At 34.7% G+C, this 27,836-nt stretch overlaps 1 protein-coding gene and 1 long non-coding RNA gene across 2 annotated transcripts; one reads left to right on the plus strand and one right to left on the minus strand.

The window, feature by feature from the left end:
• Positions 1–1,133: 1,133 nt before the first annotated feature.
• Positions 1,134–27,219, minus strand: LOC145218274 (prestin-like). Its single transcript, XM_080085683.1, has 15 exons — positions 27,051–27,219; positions 26,355–26,518; positions 22,726–22,836; positions 20,277–20,441; positions 19,565–19,653; positions 14,624–14,788; positions 13,719–13,822; positions 12,737–12,871; positions 11,680–11,827; positions 9,672–9,785; positions 8,582–8,755; positions 6,952–7,128; positions 6,111–6,246; positions 4,835–5,196; positions 1,134–2,606 (listed from the first exon to the last, which is right to left on the minus strand). The coding sequence occupies exons 1-15, from the start codon at positions 27,128–27,130 to the stop codon at positions 2,400–2,402; spliced, it is 2,331 nt and encodes a 776-aa protein (XP_079941809.1). The 5' UTR covers positions 27,131–27,219; the 3' UTR covers positions 1,134–2,399.
• On the plus strand, positions 22,810–27,405 carry LOC145218279 (uncharacterized). Its single transcript, XR_013857558.1, has 2 exons — positions 22,810–22,863; positions 26,227–27,405. It is a non-coding gene; the product is annotated as an uncharacterized LOC145218279 (long non-coding RNA).
• The last annotated feature ends 431 nt before the right edge of the window (positions 27,406–27,836 follow it).

Genomic DNA, 27,836 nt, shown 5'->3' on the forward strand with positions numbered 1-27,836 from the left:
TCCGCACAACTTTACAATTGGAGTAGCACTATACCAGTGATTCTTAACCGGGGTTCGGCAACGCCGAATCAGGGGTTCGACGAAGGTCTTTTTGAAAAACAATACAAATACTCGTTTTTGTCAAACTTTATGGTCTATAATCACTAAAAACGGCAATTTGTATTTGCTCAATATCAAAACACTAGAAAGTTAGGCAGGGGTGCTTTAAACTGCTCTAAACAGTTTTTGTGGTAACAAAAAGAGTATTACCAGCCTAATAACCATATATATATCAGACTTTTTGTACGCCTATTGTGTGCCAACAATGCGAACAAAACAAGAACCACAAGCATCACAATATAAAATATGACATCATAAACACTTAAGACCGGTCCCCTCCCTGTGCATCTCAATCTGTGCACTGAGCTAGAAATTAATCTGGGCTTTTTGGGCGCTATTAGATGGTAAATACATGATATAAACCATGTATTTTACAACAAAAATAAGCAGGTAAATGGCGGACGTTGGAGAAATAAGAATCTGCGATGCAGCCGTACTAGCAAAATGGTTGTGCACCCTGCACTGAGGGTTTATTTTCTTTTTTAGACGTAACAAAGAGCATTGTTCGCGTTGTGCGTAAGCAGAAAAACAACGAAATTTTGTTGGCAGCAAAAACTTATTACTTCATCTTTTCATGTTTGTGTACAGATGCTAAAAATACAATGCTTCATTTCGGTAAAAACTAGAAATTGCCGGAAATAAAGCAAGCATGAAGCAATTGCTTGTATTATGATGTCAGAATTTAACATAATGACAAACAGTAACTGTTGCCACTACGTTTGAACAAAAACTAATTATGACCCACCAAACAAAATAGGTTAAAAACCTAGGATGTAACTTTGGGGTTCGACCAAAGGCTAAAGAATATCGTAGGGGTTCGGCCGTTATAAAAAGATTAAGAACCACTGCACTATACGATTCTAAATAACATGTAACTTGTGTTGGTTCCACATAAGCGCTACAGTTTTGGAACTGCGCTTGTAAGCTATGTGGTCCTTGCGTATCTTTTTTAATGTTATCTTGTCGAAGAATAAAAAACGAAAAAAAAATCAGTGACCCCTGTCCTGTGGTTGCTAAAAATTTGGGAAATCCAGTCAGGTCCTTTTGAGGTTTTGCGGTGACGAAAGAATACTGCCAAACACCTTTTTTGGACAACACAATAACTCTCAACCACCGCAATAAATAATGCAATGAATAAAAGAACACCACCAAAATGACTCAAAATGAAACATTTGGCGAAAAATTTGAAGCACAAACAACATTCGGAAAAAAATCTCACTAAAACGCAAATAAATTAAAAAACAAACAAAATTGGAATTCTCCGCGAAATTGTATAAATATTTTCTGCTGTATTAATGAATCAAAAATGTAATTATACGTTGCTAAAACAAACGTTTGCACTTTTTTGCCAATGTGTTGTTATACACGCGTCTTTGCATGCTTAAAGCGGGTTTTGCCAATGAACTTAATGCAATATTTGTACAGCAATTAAGAAAAAAATCTGGTGGGTTACACAAACAAATCTTGTTAAGAAACCCGCATTCAGTGCACACAAATGGCAAGATTGATCAACGGTCAAAAGAAAAAGGCAAACAATAAACAATTAGCTAAAAACCTCCGCAAAAACGCCCTTTAATAATAAGTGTAAATTGTGTTATTTTATATTTACGATTTAAAATAATTATTCAAGTGTGTTAAAATTGCGTAATAAAATCACAATGCTGCTTTATCGGCAAAAGGTATGAGCGCAAAAAGTAGTAAAGGCACAAAACGACAAACTATCGCAGCGAAAAAAATCTTGCAAAAATATGGGTTGAATTCTGTTCATTTAAAGCAGTTTTCTAAACCACTTTGGCAAACAAGCACCACACAGGGTTGATTAGAAAAAAGAAACAGTCCCGAAATATTAGTACAAGTCCAAAGGTAGTCAATAAATAAGTTAACTGAACTAAAAATTGCCTAAAACATTCCAGTGATGGAATCAAACATTTTGAAGCAAGTACGAATCATATGATTAAAATGGGACGGGACGTCAAAGTATTGCGGTACTGTTACGTCACACAGTGACGTCAACAGGTAAGTGAAAGGGAAATGAAGATATAACGACAGTTAAAAAAGTCTGCCTTAAAAACATTAAAAAAGTGTTTTGCAAGAAAGAAGGCAAATCCCGAAGGTATGTGTTACGTCATTACATAATGACGTCAGCGTATTATTAAATTACGCGCGATTTTCGAACACGTGTTCCACACACACAAAAAAAACATTACGCAATTAACTGAAATGTTGCATTGATGACATCACGTCGATCATAAATTAAGGAATGACGTCATCATATAATGACGACGTTCAGCGCAGGTGCGTCAAGCTGACGTCACAAAGGGCTTGTGGCGGTCAGAACGCTTGGCTGCTTCGACGGCGAATCTCACTGATGAAAAAACTGTCGCTAAACTCTCTTCATCAGAGTCACGTGACGTCACAACTCCGACCTTGACGAGTTTGGACATGATGCCAGGCTGCACCGAGGCTAGAAACACTTGCAAATTCAACTTCCCGAAATCAGTGCAAATCTGAAATTTAATAAGTTTTGATGTTAAACCTGATTTAACTCACGTTTGTATTTCGATAATTTGTAACAATGTACGAATTGTTAAATAAATCGTGCTTTGTTCTCTGTATGCGCTCCATAATAATCATAGGCACCAATCTGGGCACTTGCCCTCTTTAATTGCACAATACATAATTTATGCCTATATGTGTTTTAAAATTTAATATCGTAAGACGTAAGACAAGGTCATGCAACTTGCAACTTGTCATATTGAAAAAATCAGCCCTGCATAAAACTCAGTAATGCGTAAATATAAGAACAACCGTTGAATTGGGGACAAAACTAAAGTTAACAATTAGTATAGCATCAAGCAAATAAATGATAAGCTGCATAGTGCAGCTGGTGACAAGAGGTCGGCCTTTTCAGCTTGCTGTTTCTAACAAACTGTGCCGTAAGGGGCCACATTAGCTCATACGGCGATCTCTCGTCACGAGCTGCACTGATCAGACCTTATAGGTCGAAATAGTGTGTACTGTCTGTAGCTTATCATTAGGGCAATTATTTTTTGACCTAAAAAACGAAAAATTTTGACCTACAAATTGAAAATTTTGACTTTAAAAAACTTTTTTTTGACAAAATTTTGACCTATGAAAACTTCAAGAAGACTGCGGGCCGGCTTGATAAAGCCGTGGGCACGCCTGTCACATGTAATTAAATTTTGATTTCGACAAGATCTGAACGGCAAGCAATGGATGTTGTGGGCCCGCAGTTTTTCCTTGCGATAGACGCGGCAAGCACAGGATATAGTGGGCCCGCGGTTTTTCGATACGAGAGGCGGGCCAAGCACTGGATAAATAGCGGGGCTACAGTTTTTATACTTGCAAGAAGCGGGCCCGCAGTTTTTCAATTGCATGAGGCGGGCCAAGTGATCCAAGCGGGCCCGCAGTTTTAGACGTGACCGCATATTATTGTACAAAAAGTTAAAATATGGCTGTAGGCTACTCTGTAGAGCAAAATAATGTGCAAAAGTCTAACAGAAGGGCAAAAATCTGAACACAGACCTAGCCTGTTCTGAAAAGGGAAATGAGCTAATTAAAAATCACTGCCAAAAAAAACTGCAGCTAAGACACAACGAAAATTATTCAATACATTTGTCTAAACGAAAGATACATGAAGTACCTATAGCAAAACCGAAGCAAGAGCTGCACCTAACATGCAGCTGCCGTAAAATGACTTGGGACTTACCAAAATTTTGCACGTTATGAGATGTGTTGAGCATCACGCCATATCAACCTAATTATTTCACTCATTTGATGGTTTATGATTCACATTAAGTAGATAAAGGGCCATTTACAACAGTATAAAGTAGGCTACAAGGTGTAAAATGAACAGTTTACTGACAGTGCAACCTCTACGACACCATGAAAATGCAGTTTGTAAACAATTTTAACTTTGTAAAAAATTTTGACTTTGTGAACAATTTTGACAATTTTTGACCTATTCCAAAAATTTTGACAAAATTTTGACTTATTTGGACAAGTCAAAAAATAATTGCCCTACTTATCATGTATTGCCTTGATGTTTTTATAATTGTCGACTTTAAATTTGCCCCCAGCGGAATTTAATAGTTGTTCTTATATTTATGCTTGACTGAGTTTCATGCATGACCAATTTGTTCATGTGAAAAGTGGCAACTTGCAGTCTTGCATGACCTTGCACTCGGTCTGTTCAGTTGTAGTTGACTTAATGTTTGTTAAATCCGAATGTGTTTGTCTACTGTTGTATATGTGTTCTGCAATTTGGTTTATTAACCAGGTAGAGCTACATACACGATAACTCACGTCAGCCGCACGTTTAGCGCTAATTTTCGATAGGTGGCGCAGGAGCTGAATTATCTATTTAGCGGCCAAGGGCTAGGGTTGGGATGTAAGTTTTTGAAAATTTTACAACAAGAACTAAATTTTTGGGTTAGTTGCATTGCATTGTTTGTGATAATACCTAACCCCAACCCTAAGTTCTAACTGTAGGCATATTTTGAGATATATCGTTTTCAATAGTATTTGTGCTTTTTACGCTACCTATCGAAAATTAGTTAAATGTGCGGCTGACGTGAGTTATGGTGTTAGTACTTTTCCTATTCATCATGTGTTTGTGATACAAAATAAGTTACAATAATTCCAGCTTTTGCTGCCCTTGACCACGATAATGAATAAAATCATAAAAAACTTTACATCTCATCGCCACACCAACCTGTCTTACAGCTTCCATTCCCATTAAGTCGATGAAAGTCCACCCGGAGCAATCGAAAATAATCGTATGAAAGCAATGATTGGGATCTAAACTGACACGGTTCGGTGACCTCCGTTTCCCGCCTTTTCCGTTTACGTGACCCGACTCGGCGTCACGTGACTCCGCCACGTGATCATCATCGTTATTACCGACGTCGGACGTGTTTGCACTCGCGGTCAAGTTGTTATTTGGATGCAGCGTGTTGGTGACGTTGGGAGCGTCGTTCGCTTCTTTGACGTCATTGATGACAGATATTGTTTCGTCATCGCGTTGGGATATTTCCTTTAATTCGATGCGTTCATCAAGCAAATGTGACCTCTCACCTGAGGGTAAATTAAAAAAAACAGCGATTTGCAGAATTTAAGATGTTTGCAGCAAAAAAAAAACATGTCAAAGTAATTCTATAATCTTATTTGGCGTCAGTTTGTGCCACAAGTAAGTTTAAATCAAAGTAAAATTGGGAATCGACTGTCTCCATTGCTAAACAATAGCCTTTATTGCATGACAACTAACAAAATGCAATTGTTTGCGCACAATTGTAATGCTTTTTGTCTTGTCTGTGATGTCACATGCTGTTGGATCATTGTTATGCGCAATTTCGATAACTAGCTAAAATCCTGCAATTAACTTTCGTTTTTCTGAAATACACATTCAGGCTTAAGGATCGCGGGCCCTCGAAATAATGGCAAAGGGACCGCTTTGCAAAAAAATAAGAAAAAGTTTAAGAACCACTGTTCTAAGGATGAAGGTTCGACTCTCAATCAAGCACTCTCAAATCGAGCAGTCAAATCAACCTTTTTATAGCAATAACTTGTATAAATAACACACTTTTTGTCAAACCAAGCAGTGTAAGAAATGGTGATTTGAAACATACCTAACATAGAGCAGAATCTTAATAAGGTTTCTGGATTTCTTGTTTATTCAAACATTTCAAAACCTAAAGTATTTTGAAGGGTCTTTTGGCGAGCAATCAGTGACTCCTGTCGTGGGTTTAAAGGCAGGGGAAGACTTTTCCTAGCCTATACATTGTCGTATAATAGGCAAGTTTGACTCTTTCAAAAGGCTGCAGTGACATAACTAGGTAAAGGGTACTTATTTCGGAAAAATAGAGAAAGCAGTACGTGAACTTTGGGAAAATTTAAATGGGTAACAAAACAAATAAAAGTTGATCAACAGTGAGATTAAAAGTTCATAAAAGTTACAACAATGAAACGTGTATTAAATAAATGTTCCTTACCAGTGTCTCCTAGTGGTGGATCGCAAGATTTGCTGACAAACATAGCTTCTGAACTAACTTCTTGTAGGGCGGCTACATTGCCAAAAAACGGAGATTGAGGGAAACGAATGATTTTAATCCCGGGAACCTCTTTTGCCTGTTACCATAAACATTCCATAAAATCGAAGGTAATTTGTTGTATGATAATAAGTAGAGATGTACCGAACTTGCTACAAAAAGTTCGGTGCTTAAAACCAAAAAAACTTTTTAAAAAATGAACGAAATTTTTTTTGTAACTTTTTGAAAATGAGGGAAAAATTTTTTAATTGTAAAGGTTTTTTTAAAATTAGAAACACTTTTGGAATTTTTTATCACAAATCAGAGTCCATATAAATATATATATATTTCCAATGAGGGCATTTTTGTTTTGCCTAGGACTTTAATTCAAAAATGAAGGAAAATAATTTTGAATTGGAAAAATGAGTAAATACAAAGAATAAAACTTAGGTAAAAAATGTTATAAAATCAGCACAATATTTTTTAATTAGCCTGGTTTTGAAAAAAAAAAGGAATATTTTTGAAAAAATGCAAAAAAAAGAAAAATACTTTTTTTCTAGACAATATTTTTTGTCAGGATCAAGTGGAAAATGGTCAATAATGGCTTAACACGCTATAGCTACACCGTATAACAAAGCATTATGTGATGGGGGCTCACAAGAAAGTGAAATCAAACAAAATGTGCGATTAACTGGCAAAATACGTCGCCAATGCATTCAATACAATTAAGAAAAAATACATACAACTTGCAAAATTTTAAATCACTAATTTCAATATTAGCAACAGTTTTAAAAATATAAAATACCTTTTTAAATTTCTCTATATCTCTGTAAATGTCGGTGTCACCCAATCCACCCCTCACAGTAGTTTGTGGGTTGTAAACACTCAATACAACGGTGATGAGAAGACCCAAGACTCCGATGGCCAGTCCAAGTGCGACCCCTAATAGCGCCACGGCGGTGAAAGTGATCACCCACACCACCTACGTCACAAAATACAAAAATAACGTTAGAAAGATGCATCTAGGCCAGTGGTTCTCAAATTGGGGTCCGCGGTCCTTTGGGGTCCGTGAGGCAATTTGGGGGGGGGACCGAGAAAAGGTTGAAGTAATTCTATAATCTTATTTGGCGTCAGTTTGTGCTACTAAAAAGTTTAAACCAAAGTAGAATTGAGAATCGACTTTTCCCCATTGCTAAACAATAGCCTTTATTGCATGACAACTAACAAAAATGCAATTGTTCGCGCACAAATCGTAATGTTTTTTGTCTTGTCTCTGATGTCACATGTCTTTGGGTCATTGTTATGCGCAATTTTACATAACTAGCTAAAACCCTGCAATCAACTTTCGTTTTTCTGAAATACACATTTAAGCTTAAGGACCGCGACTCCTCGAAATAATGGCAAAGGGACCGTTTTGAAAAAATAATGAAAAAGTTTGTGAACCACTAATCTAGGCAAACTGCAGCCCTTGGGGAAAGAAGCAGTGTTTTTTTTTTTCACCTAATGTGCTACATAATTAACTGATATAAGCTGTTGCTGACATGCATAATATCAAGTTTATAGAGCTCTTCTGGCAATTGTATTTTTATTCCGACGTTTCGACGTCATATAAAGGTCGCCTTTACAAAAAATGCAATTGCCAGAAGAGCTCTATAACGTTGACATTTAACTTATATTAAATGTTGAGTGTTTTTTTACAAGTTCCGGAACGCAAATAAACGAAAAACAACTTTTTTGATTTATGGTATTGGTATGTTTTTTTAAGTTAAGTTTGTTACTGCCCGCGACTCATGGATATGTATGTTAAATATTTTATAGCATTTTAAGCCTTAATCAGAGCAACTTTTCAAACTTTGTAGTTTGATGAAAATTGACATGCCAAATTTAGCTGGAATATTATTTGTTATGACCGAAGATTCTGATTTATTTCAAACTTTTGGGCGATTTCTTTGCAATATTAGTCACACATTGCATTGAATTTATTTTATCGAACAGTATAAGTCTTGGTTAAAAAGTTTAAAAACTAATGTAAAAACTTACAATAAAACTTTCAGGCCACACATGGTTTTCAATTGTTACAAAAAGTTGGGGATTTATGAGATACTGCATTAACACTAGGGATGGGCCAGGCCGAGCCAGAACCCGAGTACTCGGTAGTCGGTACCGGACATCGCTTTGATTGATGCTCGGTGTTCGACAAAGCAGTTGCACAAACTGACCACAGCAGTAAAATTGCATATTCATGTCCTGCTAACATACGAAACAAGTGTTCGAAAGGGTATCCTTAACAAAAATATTTTTCTAAATGCGTTAGACGGTTGAAAAACGATTAATTTTGGGGCCTGTACAGCTTAATCGGGTGTTCGACCAAACAGAACATTTGGAGTTTTAGCCCATTCCTAATTAACAGAGCAGTATTTTAACGCAAAACTTACAAAATCTGGTTTTGAAAGTGCCCACAGCCGGGGTAGAATTGTAACTTGCTTCAATAATCCCCGAATGTTGATGAGAATAATTGATGACAGGCAAGCTACTGGAAGTGGAGCAAGATATTGACCAATCAAAAGCAGGACAAACAGAATGACTATGCAAGAGACGACGTCAGAAAACTAAAACCAAAAAAGCAGTTCATTAATAAATATTACAACAAATATTTTTTTTTCATGTTCATTTAGTCTTGTATTATTTTGAAGTGCTTTCTCCAATTTTCGTCCTTAAAATAATTGGCCACCACATTGGCATTGAAGACGCCATACCGAATGATGACCGGCTGATTCGGTATGGCGCCTTCAGTGGGCCTGGCGTACTATGATTTATATAGGAGTGTGTCGTGATCGCTGCTCTGTATAGACGCTTCAGTGCTGATCCCAGTTATGAATTTATGTTAATCTTAATGTAATTGACATTTAAATACCATTACCATATTATATATAAACCGCATAGTGAGGATATAATGCACTGATGGAAGCAAACCGCAAAGCCTCATATACTATAGGCCAGGGGTCGGCAACCTTTTAAGCGACGCGTGCCAATTTTCTTGTTATTTTCATGTGGTAATGACTTCGCATGCCAACATTTTTGTGAGTAATAGTGATTCGTGCTAGCTGATATCAATAATAAACAAAAAGCAGACAGATTTATGCGTGTAGGTTAGATTTTTAGGACTTTTGAATGATATACAATTGAAAACAAGCAATGTAACAGTTTAAATTAGTCCTTCAATAAAAACACGCAAATCGTTTGTCACCTCAAACGTGTAAAGATATATATCAATCAATCGTATATTTTTTACCCGCGAACGCAAATATTAAACCGGTCAGGTTTTTAAACATTTCGTCATAACTAGACCAGCAGATAACCGAAAAAGCACTTTAGTATAAATCTTTAAGACAAATCACATTAAAATGTTTAATCTCAATTGATTTAATATTTTTGTTCAGAGGAAAAGGCTAGAACCCATCACTTTAACAATTCAGACACGTTGGGGCCTACAAACCCCAACTAAGTTATCCCGTTTTTACCCACCTGGGTTTTTGTGCCACTGCTTTCCTTCACAGAACTTCTTGCAAGGGCACCGGAGCAAGCATGACCTTGAAACATTCCACAAGCAATCTGTGATACTCCGAGAGCGAACAGCTCCTGCGTCACACACACAACACGTCATCAATGCTATGTCATCTTATGACATCACTAATCTAACTTTCGTGTTTAGCAATGTATCAGTTGAAAATGTCACAAAAACGTTTAATTTGTGTTTTACGAAAATGATCTAGTGGTTACGATAAACGACGTCATCACCATTGTTGCTATGACAAGTTGTGACGTCACTAAAATTATTCGTTACTAGAAAACACAAATTGATAAAATGACAAAAAGTTTAACAAAGGACATTAATACGCAATCAATGACATCACCATTGCGTCATCAAGTCGCGTCACTGTCAAAACGTCATGCCATTCACACGAAAATAGGCTAAAACTAGAATGGTGGCTTTCTGATATACTTCCATTTTATATATTCTATACGATATTTACCAATTTACTATACACATCATTTGATCTACACATATGATTGTTTTTGTAAACAAAAACTAATGGGTCCCCACACGCGTGTTTGTGCGGATATACGGTAAACAAATGTTGCGGTGATTTTTAAATCCTTAAGAACAAATTTTTAGAAACCATTAACCCAACAATGAAAAAATTTTTTTGTATTTTTTTGCACTGTTATTGTCGTATAATTACAAAAACATTAAAAAAGAACGAAACAAATACTTTCAATTTAATCTCTTGCTTTGACCCAGCTATTGTCGTCCAAGGTCGGGTTTTAAACACAATTTTTTTCTGGAAAGCTGTAACAGTTGTGTTACAGACACTTTAAATTAAAAAGCGATTTGCTGCAAGTGTATACATAACAAATTGTTTTTCATTTAACTTTGTTTCGCAAAACGAGTACCATTGACCTGTAGTAACCTTTTAGAGTGCACACACCAAACGACTGTTTGACCTTTTGACACCGTTTTCAATAGCACGCCGTCCTTAGTGTTCAACAACACCGTTTGACCAAATTTATACATGCCTTGAGTATTTGATTCCAAAAAAAAAAAAAAAACGCTACGTTATGACGAAAGAAAGTTCTGAACTGTGTTAGTAATACCTACTAATTGACCTGAAGTAACCCGTGGTCATGCAGCGGCCAACCTGACAACGAGCATTTAAAAAAACATTTATCTTGCAAAAAGTCAAGTTTATTTTTTCATATTTAGTTGGATTAACAAAGTTTTGCTGGACATACGAAACCGAAGCACGCTTATTAGGTTTAAATCACGTCATATGTGTGAAACCTTTGCCAAAACTGAAGATGTGAGTGATAACTTAATAAAACGAAATAGCATTGGTGTGCAAAACAGCTGATTTCTAATCACCGAAACGACGTCTCGTAAAACGTCTGTCCGACGTCAAGCTGAGCCCTCCCGCTCTGCCCTATTATTCGTAAACGTACTCTCTTGAGACTTCTGCCTACAGTGTCTTTCTTGACCAAACGAGCGTTACAAACGAGCGTTTAAAAATTTTACGTTTTGGGGGTCTGTGGGTGAACCGCTGGGTCATTCGGGGTCAAATTTCACGGGGACCAAACTCGGATTAATAACTAACATCTGTCCAAATTTGAATAAATTTGAAGCACGCTTTCTTGACCAAACGAGCGTTACAAACGAGCGTTTAAAAATTTTACGTTTTGGGGGTCTGTGGGTGAACCGCTGGATCATTCGGGGTCAAATTTCACGGGGACCAAACTCGGATTAATAACTAACATCTGTCCAAATTTGAATAAATTTGAAGCACGCTTTCTTGACCAAACGAGCGTTACAAACCAGCGTTAGACAGAAAAAAGAAAAAAAAAATATGGACAAAAACAATATGTGTCCCCTTCAGGGAAGGGGACCCATTATAAGCAAAATTTCTGTGGTGAAAACGTATTGTGTTTTAAGTAACAAAACGCTTGACGTCATGCTTAATAAGTGACGTCATCGCACCTGGTTTGGAGAAATCTTGTAGTTGTGACGTTTGGCGAATAATTTTCCAATGGACACGGTGATAGCAAACGACACAATAGCGATGGGAAAGGCGTCACCGACCAAAGACGACCACGTCGAAATATCGGGCACTTGGGGCGCTGGTAAGCTGGAATGAAAAAAATTGCAGTGTTTTGACCTTACAATGGGTTTAAACATTCTTTATGAAACTGAAAGATTGGTTTTCTTATAAAAAGGATTGCTCGGTTGTCCGATCTGACCAGTACTGAGAAAATACGATTGAATAGGCTAAACAAACAGATTACTGAATTGCCATATTAAATTCCGACAAAACGAATTATATCTTAGCTGCGCAACTATGACCATTTCCCGTTTTGAAACAGTTTATTCTCATAGTTGTTCATTAATAGTCGAAGCATAGTTGTATGTGGGCCTGACCTGAATCAAGCCCGTTATATACCAACTACAACCGGAACTGGCCTATTGTCAAACAGCCCTCAAAGGCCCTGTTTTAATTCAAATAGTATATTATTGTCTATTGCGTTTGTTGTCTTGGTCTTCCCTGAGGCTTCAATGTATATAGGCCTGTCAATCAAACTTTCGGGCCTGACAGGGCTTATCGAAAACGATTCGGGATTTGGGATTGTTATTTGGGGTTCGGCCCGGTTTCGGGCTCCAGTTTCAGGCCCGTTTGCAAAATCTGAGGCCTATACCATAAAGAAGACATAATAGACAATGGACAAAAATAGACAATGACATATAAACAAGGCGGTTTAGGGCTGTTGAGCATTAGGTTAAGTCCAGCAACTAGCCACTTAGCTCGGTAATATATTTAAAATATATTTAAATTACAGACATAGAATGAGAAAATCAAGTCCGTTCGTTAAAAAATTCTAAGCCCGAACCCGGCCCGACTTACAACTCTACGGCGTACTGCACTGAATTAAAAGTAGTTTAAATTTGAGTCTTATTTGAAAGATCAAACACGTACACAAATATGTAACTTCTTCTCAGAAATAAAACACAAGTCAAATGTCAAACCCTTTAAAATTCTTACCCTGAAGGTATAGCGTTCACCACATCCACGTTAAACCTTCCTTTGAAATCTGCAGCCCACGATATAATGGTTCCAATCACAACCACTATTAGTTCAATAGGAATAGGAATGTTGTGGAGCTTTTTCTTGTATTTTCTGCAAAAGAAACGCAGATATTTGAATACCAGCCTGACTTGGTTTAACGTAATGGTTCTCTAACCGGGACCGCTTGGCTCACTAAGGGATGAATTTTAAATTCTAGGGAGGAAATTTGAGGCTGAGGGAATTTGGGGGAAAAGCAGTAAATAAAAAACGCGAATCAGGCTTATTTATTTAACACAGCAGTTCTGAAACTGGGGTCCCTAATTCCTTAAGGGTCAGCGAAGCAAAGTTTTGTTTATCAAATCTTTGAAAATGCTGCTATAACTGGATTGACGGGTTCATTTTTTTGTGAATTTTGTTGATGAGGAATTTGGAAAATTTTCGTTCGGAAGTGAGGAATATATATTAAAAAAACTTCAAAATCACGGGTTTAACGCCTTCAACGGGCCTGGTGTGCTATGATTAATAAATATACGCGTTTAGCTGCGGTGGGCAGAACAGTTCTTCTTTGCACATGAAATCAACAACGCGAACTGGTTACCCCCACCACTGACAGCTATTTTGTTGGACATGAATTTGAAATGTTAAACAAGGCAAGACCTCATACCACGCGTGTGTAACATCATGTTGAAAATGTTGACACGAATTGACCCCAAGTTACCTCACAAGATGACCGCAGATAACCTTAACATGATATCATGGCGAGGTTTTGCCCAGAACCCAATTTGCGTATAAGTGTTCATTTAACTGTTCTTATCTTGGCCATAGGTGAAAAACAACGGTGGATGACTTTAGACTTGTCAAAGTTTTCAGTTTGTTAATATATGCGACTGGGGTCCCCTATCTCTCGTACTAAGTCTCTGGAGTCTCGTAATTATATAAAATTCTAAGTTATACTTACACGTTTATAAGTTTGACAGGATAGAGCACAGCTAGACATACAACTGAAATAATCACTTCCGACCATTTTGTTTCTTGAATACGAGAAAACAGCTCAATGTAAGTCTGAAAAAAAGAAATTCGATTTTACACTATTTTTTTTAAAGGCAAAAAAGTGTGCAGCATACGAGGCAGGCAATCGCCCTTTTGATTGTAATTTTGGCGAGGTTACCACCGAACCTGTGTAGCTCAGTTTCCATAGAGCGCGAGTCCCGGAAATGCTTAGGCTATATTTTTAGCCATCGCATTGTTGGATGGGAATGCCAGAGAGGTCGACTGATTCAGTGTTCAATAGGCCTAGTGTACTATATCCATATGTATAAGCTATTGCTGCCAGGCATAATATCAAGTTTGCAGAGCTCTTCTGGCAAATGTAATTTTATTCCGACGTTTCGACGTCCTATACAGGTCGTCTTCATCAGGGTAAATAACACTGAATGCGACTAGTACCGTGCACAATAAACAAAGGAAAAAATGGAACGCAAGCACGTCCATATGTGTGTGTCATGATCGCTGGTCTGCATGTACGCTTCAGAGCTGATCCCAGTAATGAATTTTTGTACATATCGACTGAATAATGGTCAATCTGGCGATCCCCTACTACGAAGATGACTTGTGCAGCATACGGGTCAGGCAACGGTGCCTGAGGTTCGACTTTTGGCGGATTTTCCACTGAGCCTGTGTAGCTCAGTTGGTAGCGCTGGACCCGAAGAGGCTCTAAGTCGAGGGTTCGAATCCCACCGAGGGCGATTTTTCTTGCCTATGCCATGTGGTATAGAAATGCTTGGGCGACCGGCTTGATTCGGGAAAATGCTTATAAAGGTCTGACAAACAGTACTGTACAGAAACACCAGAATAATGCATTACCTTAATCAGAGCAAAGGGTGAAGACTGTCTATTGAGAGGAATTCCAAAGAAATATTTCACCTGAGCTGTAAACACAAACAGCGCCGCCCCAGTGGTGAAACCAGAAACCAAAGAGTCAGAAAGGAAAATTGCAACAAAACCAAGTCGAAAAAATCCAAGTCCAATCTAAAAAAAAAAAAATGTTTATAATTCGAGAACAACACAATTATTTGTCAAACTGGCAATCCACTACTACAAAGCTGACATGTGCAGCATACAAGCAGCCAACGGTGCTTGTGATTGAACTTTAACGGGCTCACCACTGAGCCTGCGTATTTTACTTGGTAGAGCAGTTCAAATCCCAATACAGGCTAGATTTTTCTAACCTTGCAATGCCCTTTGGCCGGCTGATTTGATCTTGTCGCACTGCGATTTGTTTTGTGGTCCAACTGCTGGGTCATACAGAGTCAAACTGGACATGTGTGTAAATTTGAACAAGTTTAAAGCACCCTTTCTTTACCATGCCCATAAAACAAACCAGTATTAGATAGAAAAAAATACACACAAACACAATGTGTCTTTCTCAAAAACGGGGCCCATAAAAAGAACCCAGAAAGTTTATGTAACATGGGCAGAAACATAATGTACATTACTAAATTAAGGATTAAATGTTGATAATTCAGCTTAAAATTGGCCTATTTACAAATCATTATGGGTGATCTTTCATTGTTGAAATATATATTATTTTTGTTTTACAGTGCTATTATTTTGCTATGTTTTCTTTTACCAAGCAAAATAAACTGAACTTATCTTATAATACTATTGTATCAGAAAAACAGCAAAATTGAATCCTGGTTAAATGGAGTACAAAAACATATTCAGCAAAGCAACTATTGAGATATGTACCCAACAAATGAACTTGTACAACAATCAAAAATTCTAAGAAAAATCTAATCTAACTTGCAGAACAGCAAAAAATTAAATATGCAACTTCTAAAGCGAGATATGAACTGGAAACCACTAAATAAACTCATAATATGATTTGTATGATTGTTATGCAGCTAGGTCTTGGAACATTTAATTGCTAAACCATTTTTATAGTCTGAATACATATAATCTAATTTAAATGACAGTTTGTTTAAAATTCTGACCACAGCTAGTTAAAATGTCTACATGAAGATATATTCCACATACACAAGCTCAGAACATCTCATGAAAAATCATGTTGGTTAGATTTCTTTTAACATAAAAACAGCAAAATTATAGCTTGTTTCAAAATGATACAATAAGTTAAGTATTTTTGACATACATGCTGGAAAAAGCTATGGGACAAGACAAAAGAAAAAAAAAGATTATATATCTTAATAACAAAAGCAGGTTTAGGTGAGGTGCACTAGTCTAAAACTAATCATCATGTATTTTAAAAGGATTGAATAAAACTGTTTTAAATGTTGCGAATTACTTTTTTCAGCAAATAGACAAAAAAACAAAAAAAAATGACACTAAAATAATACAGTTTTAGAAACAAATTAAATACTGAACCTTTATTTAAAGTTATTTTAAAACTTTTTCAATAATCAATACCAGTCTTCTCTATATTTTAGGTTTTTTATCTTTGATTTTCACAATGGAATACAGATACTAAGTGTCGTAGCACTCGCAACCATTCGTTAACTGTTAAATTAAATTCAATAGTTTTATTTGCCACAGTTTAAACAGGAAATTAGTTGCACAAACAAAACCAATAACTGTGTGACCGTTTTACCATTTTCGTTTTCATTTTCATTTCAAAGTGTGGTAAAAACAAACTATTGAATTAAAATTGAAATAAATGCAGTCTAAACCGCAACGCAGGAATGTGCATGACACAAAAACAAAATGACAACAAAGGACCACCAGGTAAAATTACACATGTCATGCATATGTCTGGAATTTGACCACAAAATGCACTCCCCCTTTATGTTGCTACCAACGACAGACTGTTGTGACATCTCATTGGCGTTATGACCTCATGTTTTGTGATTTCAAGCCCGCATTGGTATGCACTGCATGATCAAGGACATGTTTTGGGAGTTCAAAAGGAGGTGTTTATAGACTGTCAAATAGGTTATGTGTTTTGTTAACAAGAAAGGCATAAGCACTTGGCAATGGGAGAATCACACTACATGGTGCTAGGCCATATTTTCTCTTAAAGACAAAGGAGTCGTTTTGAATAAGCATCAGATGTAACTTTATTCAGTAACCAAAGGCAGGGTATAAAATGTAGGCAAGATATTGTTGTAGTTTGTTGCTTCAAATTTGAGTGTTTTTCTAGTGAGATTTTGAGCAAAATTGTACTTCATTATATTTGTTTTATTTCATTTGAGTCATTTTTTCACATTTGTTTAGTGACATTTTTGGCAATTTGAAAGCAAAACTAATTTTTATCAAAAAAATCTGGCAATTTAAGTTTTAAAATGGAAAAAAAAGTAATACCTTTTAAATATTAAATGATTGTTATAAATACTTTAGTGGTTTAAGCGACAAAACTAATCGAACAATTAAACATAGAACAGTTACAATCATTTTTAAGACCATAAACAAACAAACAGATTTATAACAAAACAGGCAAAATATTTTATTGGTTCTGGTTAGTAATTTTTTGATGTAGAGCGACAAGTCTGTGCAGTCAAATGCAGCATGGATTATTATAGAGTTAAGAAGATAATAAGTATTTAGGAACTATTAATAGCTTTGACTAAATGTAAAAATAAAATTAGGAGTTATAACGAATTGTATAGCAAAACTGTTTCAAGTCCTGTTTAAAGACTGTGGTGCAATGTCTAAACATATTCCAAGACATGTTTTGGCTTTAATTACACAAAACAAAAACAAGGGGGTTAAAATGTCGCACCTCCATGGCAAAACAATCCATTGTTTTGTCACTACTGTCCTGTTAATTGGCCACTAATGGATTTCACATGGAACAATGCTGTGGAATGTAAGCATTGTCCAGAAGACAGAGTTGACTGATAGTAATGGTATTATTTTATCTGTATACTTTATACATGTTAGTTGTGTTTGTTAAGCACTTTTCACGAATATTTTGAATATCTATGCATTTTGCAGATTGTTTTGTCCTGGCATGTATTTGTAGTGTTTATGTAAAAATTGTAAAAAGCTGTGTTTGTTTAGACTTGCCAGAAAAAAGTTTTGTAGCCTAGAAAGTACTTGCAGTGCCTGTGTTATGCAATTTTACAAAACCATACAGGTGAAAAACAATATTTCTAATATTTTAGAACACAGATAAAGTGAATTCTTTAATCAAATTTTATTTTAAAAATTGCTATTGAATTGTTTTGTTTTTTTACATCATTATCATCATGCAGTTCAGATGTTTGCCATTTCAATAGTCGTATGCTTAAATATGCATAATTTGGCTAAAATGTTTTTTGTGACATTAAAAAGTAGTTTAAGTGTTTTGTATGTTGATAAGTAACAGTGCTAGACAGAAAAAAATATAACAAAGGTATTAAAATGGCAGAATACTGTGTAAGTATTCACACAAACCATATAAGTAACACATGATTTAATTTTTTTTAATTAAATCTTTGCGCTTAATTATAAATTTGATGCTAAAACGTGTGTAATGGCATGTATCCATTATTAACTACAATGTAAAACATAATAATATTAGAATGCATAAAATAGTTGGATAAAAAGTCTTGATAAAACCACTAGTGAAAATACGATTCCATGATGAAAAAGAATGAAACAAAGTAGCAAACCATGCATTCTGGCAACAACTTAGTCAAATTAGGATATCATAAAAAAGGCAACCAACCATGTTTTTTAATTTACCCCCTACTAGGAATCTCACATGCATCTCACAGCATGAGTCTAAACAAATTCTTTTAAGCCAGATTAACCCGGAAAGTGTAATATAAAGTATTGCAATAGTGTAGGAAAAAATCCAAGATTGTAGTTTGTTTTAAATATGCTGTCAGTGAAGCAGACAAAGACATAGAAAATTTGTTGCCAGTATTTTATGGTTGTTACATATTTAGTCATCTGCTTTATTTTTAAGTATATTTGAATGAGATAAAAACAGAGCATTTGTAGATAAAATATTCTACAAGGAAAGCAAAGAACCAGATACATTCAAGGTCTAATTACAGTTTTATGGTAAGTAGACAATTCTTTGATATTTTTAGCAGATAAAAATGGCTGATTTTTGTAATAACGTCAGAGTTGGTATACAATTAATGTAAGTTATAGGCATAAAAGCACTAGTCTAAAAGCAGCTCAGTAAAGTAGCTATTTCATGTTACATTTTAACTCACAGTTAAAAAATATGCATAAAAACAGTTAGAACCGTTTTTTTTTTAAATGCAGAAACTCATGTGTATCACCAAGGGGGCATTGGAGATCAAGTAAGCCATTGGGGTGCTGTGATGAAATCGACTGTTATAATAGCATGAAACAACAAAAATTTTACATATATGTGTAGTTATCTTTAAATTTTTAATGCAATAATTGCACTGTTATAATGATATAAAACAAGACAATCTTGTCACATATATAAATATAATATATTAATTTAGATGTTCAATGTAAATAATACAGGAATATTGCCTACAACAACATACTTGTTGTAACGTTTATCCATAAAAAGGGTGCTTTGATGCCAATATCTGACTAAAATAGTGGAATTAAAAAAAAGCTTAAAAACCACAGACATACAAAAAAAGTATTTTTGTTACATCAAATATTGATGTACAATTTATATTATTAAATACAAAAAAGTGTGGGCAAAAAAATCCGCCCACTACATTTCGCTGCACATTATGCTTGAAATTGCACCATTCCTACGAGTGACAACCAGTTGCCCACATCACCAGACGTTACATTAGTCATAAGATGATGTACAGTCATAATTTGGCCAGTGATGTCTGTCGGAACATGCATTGCACTTTTCCTTACTTGTATCAGGCCCACAAGAAGGGTTAGAGCACCAATAACGGCAAGCTTGTAGGATTCTTCAGTCACTGGCGTGTTAGAGTTTGTTAGTTCTAGAAAAAAGTAAAGTATAGTGGATTAGAGTTATGTTATATTGTAAGAATTTTTGTTACTATATTAGCTATGATTGCAAAAAAATTTTTTCTTCAGGTCACTGAAATCAGTTTTTCTATTTTTTGTTTATTCTTTATTATTATTATAGTTTTCTGAGCTGTAATAAGCATTGGACAAAAAGACTGTTCTAATATTTTTTGACATTGCCTTCCCATGTATTTAGAAATTCAATTTGATTTACAGGAATTGGTTATGCAAGATTTTTTTTTAAGTTACAATTTTGTTTCTTAAAAATTTGTTTTTGAAAGCTGAAAAAGCGACAAGTCTTAAATACATCATACAGAATGTAGAAAAACAATAAATTATTTTAATTGTTGAGGCACTATGACGAAACCAAGTACTAAACAATGTATTTGATTGACTTCCGTTACAATGCCTGTCTTAAAGAAAGACGGTTTATTTTATCTTTTTCACACAATTTTTATGACACAATTTAAAATGCAAATATTTGCAAAAAATATGCAACTGAAATATTCGAATTAGTTGAAAAGGCCACTTGATTGCAATAAAAAAAATTGTAATTGACAATAATCTGATTAAGATAATGCAAATAAAATTTTACCAGCTATAGTGGTTCCCAATTCTGAGGCAGTAGTTCCAGAATAGGATGCTGTTGTTGCTATGGCAATGGAGTTTGAAGAGCTGGAGTTAGTTACAGGGGCAGGATGAATTGATAAATAATTTTCCAGCGCTGAGCCGAGCATGAGACTTATAACAGCAAAAGTTCCTGAAACAAAAAACATCATTGTGCTTTGTTTGTTTGTTTTTCAAAATGCCATAGTTCTCCCTTGCCGTAAGATCAACCAGAATATAATTTTTGAATATTTAAAGCTTTAGAAAATAACTTTAAAAGTGACATGTGATGCCAAAAAATGTGATTTAGCTAAACTGTAGAAATCCTAATTGGGTTTTCTTGAAAGTAAAAAGTTTTGTAATAAATTTGGTTTCATGAAAAAGTTCACAACTTTGAAAAAAAGCTGGCCAAGTTGAATAAACTGCTGTAACACCGAGGCTCCTGGTTTTTCATACAATAAAAAAACAGACCGAAGATTTAGGTCTACAATAGAGCTAAAAAGTGTAAAAACTGTCATTTTAGTAAACATGATTTGAAACAGTTGGATTTTTAAAAACATTTTCCATTTGTATTTTTACTTAAATTGCATTTTTATTAAAGATTTTTTTTTTATTAAACATTTTTGTAATTATTTTATCTAACACACACATATATATATGTATATATATATATTTGTATGCAATTTTTTCCGACATTTTTTGTTGCAAATGATAGGGCACCTACCAACTACAGGAAGCAATTTAATGGATTTGTTGGGCTTGATTTTCAATAATCCCTTGCAATAAAAACTTTAAACATGTATGCAATTAATTGATTTGTCAAGCTTAAATTTGAAGGGTTAGATACTGTTCAGTTCAAATACTCTCAGTCAAGCTTAAATTAAATTTTTCCATAATATTTTTTTATAAAAGTTGTAACCAATACAATAGCGCCATATAGTATTGTATTCGAACTTTGAAGCCTAATTTGCAACACTATTTATTGAAAACAAATAAAAAGACTATAAAAAATTAATTGGGCTGCACCTCTTGCAACCACATACATGGGAACCTTATGACAGTAAACACACAGGGAACATTTTAAAGGTACATATTTGCTTTGAAACATCAGGTCACAAAGTAAATTTACTTATTAACCATATTTTTTTACCGCATACCACTTGTGTATCAACACAATGATTGCTTAATCACCACTCAAAAGAATAGCAAACACCAATTGGCATCAGTCCAGCAGTTAACTAGGTGCAAAGCCTTGCAAAATGCTAGTCACGGCCATATAACAATTTAGATGGTTTATTTGCTACCGATAGTGATTTAGAATGCATACTTTGGTTTAGATATACTTTGGTTTATTTAAAATGTTGCTAAAACCATTGAGGATTGAAGTCATAAGCAATAATGTTCTAGAGATATTAATTGCAGAGGGGTTTTGAAAAATAGTAATAGATGATGAAAACGCTTTAATAGTATTTGTTTTTAACTTGAAATATGTTGGTTTGCAAGGAAAGATTTGCAGTGGTATTAAAATATGTCTTTTTTACTATTGATGTTACTGTTATATATAGCTTACAAATTCAATGAAAGTTTACAGTTACCCAGCCAGTTCTGTTTATAAGTTCACTAATAACAACATAAAACAGGTAACGAAATCTTTTTAGAAAGCTAATTAATTTAATATAACAGGACTACTAATATAAATTAGACAAAAAATTAAAACTGTAAAATCAGATAGATATTTTTGAATTAAAAAGTGAAAAACTGTAATGGTGAATCGAAAACAGCCCTGTATGTAGCAACTGTAATTTTGTTGTTGTAAATAAATTGCCAAACTTTTTCCAATAGTTTGCTGATTTTCTTGCTTTGGAATTAATTCTATATTTCTTTTATATTTATATATTTCTTACCATCAATAATAAATAAAATTAATCCAAATAAATATTGAGAAATGGCAAGTTGCAAAAAAAACATCTTTGGAACACTATACGCGGACTTGAAAAGTAATTTAAGCATAAACATTACTGCCAAGGTACTGGTGTATATAGAATGACGTCATATACACCAGTACCTTGGCAGTAATGTTTAGAGCAGTGGTTCCCAACCTTTCGTTAACCGTGGCCCCCTAAAAGTAACTTTTGGACCTCGTGGCCCCCTTCAATCTCATGTTGGAATTCGGTACTAATTTCGACTTTAAACAGGTCGAATAGAATAAACAAGAATCCGTAATCGTAAAAAAATCAGTGTAGACAAATAGTTTGTGAAATAGTTTATTAAATTGGGGAATAAAGTTAAAAAGGAAATGGATTTTAGTGGGTGTTACTGGTGATTCAACACCCGTGGCCCCCCGGAACACAGCTCGTGGCCCCCCTGGGGGGCCATGGGCCCTTGTTGGGAACCACTGGTTTAGAGTCTAAAAATGCTAAAAAAATATTTTCACTTACCAACTGACACATGTCGCGAAGTTCCCAGAAAAGTGTACACTAAAGGAGCAAAAAATGCAACATACATTCCATTAATAGGTTGCAGTCCAGCAAGAAGACCATATGCAAGACCTAAAAGAAACAAAAAAATGATGTTTGGTAAGTAGATTTGAATATTTTTATTAAATAACTCAGTGTGTTTTGTTGTGTTTTGGGAATCTACGCTAGTGCTCTTCAACCATTTTTGGATTGTTTAACCCTTAAAGTTGTTATGACGAACTCATGCACCCCATTTACTTTAAGGGTAAACTAAGGTAATCAGCTATATGAAAAAAAAAAATTGACATAAATTAATGTCAATCCGCACTCTGTGCAAAACGTCTTTTCACGTAGATAACTGCACTGAAAGTGTTAGACATCAACATTTTAAAAATATATAGAGGTTCATTTATACATCAGTTACCTAAACCTACATCTTTTGTCCAATATCCTGAAAAAGAGCACTGATGTACGCCACCAACCAAAAATGTTATATAATGAATGAACATAGCTCTCGAGTGTGCGGTGGCAGGCCGCCTTGGGTTTTTCAAGCACTGTGGATATTTTGGTTACTTTGTATAGCCTTGTACAAAAAATTGTAAAAATCGTCAAGAAAAAAAAAAAATTTAAATTTATTGGGAACAAAATATGCCTTCTGTGGTACTAGTGTAGTGTTTCTTTTGCCCGGTTTTGATAGTACAGCATACAAGGCAAGGAACAGTGCTTGTGCTTGCCTTGTATGTACCAAAACCAAAGGTACCATACGCAAGACCTAAAAGAAACTAAAAAATGATGTTTGGTCAGTGGATTTAAATATTTTTGTTCCATAACTCAGTGCTTTTTATGATGTTTTGGGAATTTACGCCACCAACTAAAAATGTTATAACGGTATGGCAACCTTGAGTTTTTTTAAGCATGGTGGCAGCCACTGCGGATATGTACAAAACATTGTAAAAATCGTTAAAAAATCAAGAACGATTTATCTTTTAAACAAACTTACTGGCAACAAAATGTGCCTTCTGTGGCACTAGTGTCATGTTTCAGTACTGGGTTATATAATTACCGTAATACAAAACAATACAATACAAAAAAATGCAACCTGCTTTGGCTAGTGCCTTGTTTATTGCGCCAAACACACAATTGCTTGCCAGTAAATGAATGACTATTATTGCGAATGATGCGAGCATGTTGTAATAATAGGCTTTTCAGTGATACAAAGCAACAACTAAAGAAACATTTTGTAATGTTGCTAAACCAATGATAAATGTGACAACATGTTTAAACTTCTTTTTTAATATGATGAACATCGCATATAGGAAGTTTTATAATGATAATATAAAAAGTTGAAAAAAAAGCTTTGATAAATATTTATTTACATTTTGCAGAGAAATAAGAAACTCCTTGTTTTATCATTTAAGTGATAATTGGTTATTGTCAAATTTTTCAAACTCGTACAATAAACAACAAATAATGAAAACCAAATGTAATGAATAAGACTGTAGGTGCACCTTTATTATACTCCAAAAATTGTCGCTGGTCGTTTGTGCCTTGCATTAATTTTCCAAAAAATTGCATAAGCAGTATTTTCCCACAAGCTTAGGCGAAAAACATACAAGCTGTTGCTGCCAGGCCTAATATTAACTTATTAGAGCTCTTCTGGCAATTGTATTTTTGTACAAACAATTTGATGTCCTATACAGGTTGCCTTCATCAGGGTAATAACACTGTTCAAATGTACATACCGTAATTTTCCAAGTATAGTGCGCCCCCGTGCATAATACGCACCCTAAAAATATATTATTATTTACTGCAGCAACACCTTGGTTTATTTTGTAAGGGTAAATATATATATTTGCAACATTACGTTACATAAGTTTCCGTGGCCAACATTTTAAAAAGCATGATGGTTTTAGCAGGTTTTTAACCACCATAATAAAATATGTATTTTATAAAACGATCTTAAAAATGGTAAGGGCAGAGGTTTTGACCCCCATTTTGTTTATCTTGGTTTGTTTACAAAAAGAAATTCCCCGAACCCTGTTCTTATTGTTACGTAACGATTCCTGTTGTTTCGTATCATTATGATCTTCAAAATACAGGTCATTTTAATTGTCAACAAGAAGCACAGTTGCTTTGAAAAGCCGCACAACGCTGTGGGACAGTGGGTGTTAACTATGTCAAATGATTGCTCTTCATAGATATCATCTACTGTTTTTAACTGCAAATAGCGTTGAATAATGCTAGTTGTAAGCTGCAAGAAGTAGTATGCGTGGCAGTACAGAGCGTCCAAGTGGTACGAAATCATGAAAAGGTTGGTAACCCCTGACCTATTGGATGTTAATCAGGTGACTGGGTGGGCTACAGGGCCAATCATTGCATTCGATAAACCAGAATGACATTGGTATGCTCTACAATTTATAGCAAATCCAAACACGGTTATTTGATTAGATGAGAAGACTATTGCTTGAATTTGGGAAACCTTAGTCCTTAAATCACTTTAAAGAGCTACAAAAGTGCAAAATTTGAACCCTTTCTTTGTTATATATAAAGTGTGGTACTGGTACACATAAACCAAGTTTTTACAAGACAATGAACCCAAGTATATATTTTGAGATATTGTTTGGATTTTTTTTGGAAAACAAAAACTACAAGAAAACAATTTGGCAATCTCCTTCTACGAAGCTGACATGTGTAGCATACTAGGCAGGCAAACGTGCTTGTGATTTGACTTTCGACAAGCTCAAAAAAAGACTTCTGTCATGGGTTCGAATACTAACACAGGCTAGAATTTTTTACAGCTTACACCATGCCACATGGAAATTTTAGTGACCAGCTGATGTGCTAACACGCCTTTAGGGAGTCTGGTGTACTATGACAAATAATTATCTGTAATAATCTGAATTGCAGGCAGTTTTAAAGGAAGTGACTATGTTTTTGCCCCACTTGACGATGTCATAAAAATGGTTAACGAGATCATATTTGGTTTTTACATTGCAATCAAACACATGTTTCAGGATGCTATAAGTTTTTTATGGTTCTATAAGTGGCTGTAAAATTTAAAACTTCCTTTAAAAATGCCTTTGAGCCAGATTTGTACTATTCTCAATGTCAAATTATAGTACAAGTGCAAAACAGTTTTTTTTAACAGATCTTTGGTGTGGAAAATTAGTACAAAACCCCATAAAGCACACAAAAAATGCAACATCTATACATGGTGCCAAATTATAGCTGAAAAAGCAGCAAGCTGTATACTTTGCATAAAATGCATTAATAACACTCAAAAATCCACATAAAAAGAAAAAGCTATGGTATATTTTACATCGAAAGATTGTTATCCTGTGTATATATATATATATATATACAATTATTGTTCCTTGTTGCTTTTGTCGCATATACACATAGACTATATAATGCATACATATACTTATTACTTAATATAACTTAACAAAAAAGACAAAATCTTATGGTGGCTTTATATTACAGGGTCTTGTGGAATGTCAAGCTAGGAAAATGACATTTGGAAAGACGAATAATTAAATTCACACAGTAAGCCAAATCAAGAGCAAAAAATAGTAATCCAAGCAACACAAAGAATTATGACAAAAGCTTACTTTGCGGAATTCGGACAATCGCAGTTGTTACTCCACCTATAATGTCGCCCGGCAGGTAGTTTTTCAGTTTGTACTTCGGAAACCAGGTAAGGATTGGAAAGAATGAAAGAAAAACATTGCATGCACACTGTTTGCTACAGTGAATAGACTGTTTTGCTCGTTCCCTTTAAAAACATAAAACGGAATTGCTGTTACATGTATGGTTGATAACTTATTTATCAAAAATTCAATTTATTCTGATCATATATTAGTTACTTCAGTTGTTCCCAATCAAGTTATCTGTCAAGTACCATTAGTAATTTTGTTTGTTTGACTGTTGTTAATTTTAAGACTTTTATTATCATTAATCTTAACAGTGCTTATAAACCCTTGAGTCACTATCCAAAAATGGGTTTCAATTTGATTTGGTTGGGTTGTCATTTACAGTAGTTTACAAAACCGTTCCAAAACTTCTGCATTATATTTGTTTTATAAAAGATATTACGCAGTGCGAAAGTTAAATTTTAAGTTTTAACAAAAAACTCTAAAACAGCTTGGGCTATTTACCAACCATTAAAAACATTCTAAAGTTAATAATATTGGCATCGAATCTGTGAAAAATACCTTTGTAGATTGTTCAAAAGTCAGTTTTGCCTGTTTGATTATTTTTTTAGTTGCTACCTTTATGTTTTTGTATAATGCAACTTGATCACTCACTTGAGGCTTGTTCTTTGTGGTGCTACGTAGCTAAATTGATCTCGAAAATCATCTTCAGTAAGAACATCATTGTATTCCATCAGGAAATTAGTATGTTAAAAATTAGTACACAGTGTAAAACAGGCCTATAAAGGTTAAAAGTCTAAAAACTGAAACAAAACAAATAATTTACTGTTTAGTTGACTATGCCACATACAAAGTAACAACTATTAAAAAGAAATGGCATGTAAATCTAAAACCAGAGCAATTGTAACACTGTTTTATTTCTGTGTTTCCAACTGGCCCTCTTCACTGCGACAGTTGGCCAAACAATTCCTATTATAGTCGCTGCAATAAACTGAGTTTTATACAGAAACTTTAATGGCACATATACAAAAGCAATACTAAGTAAACCAGCTATATTTTACATAGTAAACAGGTCAGTGTATACACAAGTTGATATATTTAAGTTTTTAAATGCCACATAAGTCTTTGGCTTAACATACCGAAAGAATAAGCAAGCCAACACTTCCAAGAGATGGCAAAATTTGAACCAGTGCAAATGCTACACCAGGCACAATGGTAAAAATTGCAAACTGCATTCTGCAATTTATATACAATTCAGGTCATTAAATTTTAATTATGCCCTTAGGTGTGACAAAAAAAGTTTACAGATTTGTCTTTCTTTAATGATCTACCTGCAGTATTAGTCAACCTACAGGATATTAAATGTGGACAGCTAGCCAAATATTGATAACTAACTTATTAATGTAAAATTATTGTTCCATGTGTAAATCACTGTTGTTT

The sequence above is a fragment of the Phallusia mammillata genome, chromosome 3 (assembly GCF_965637545.1).
Source record: "Phallusia mammillata chromosome 3, kaPhaMamm4.hap1.1, whole genome shotgun sequence".
NCBI lineage: Eukaryota > Metazoa > Chordata > Ascidiacea > Phlebobranchia > Ascidiidae > Phallusia > Phallusia mammillata.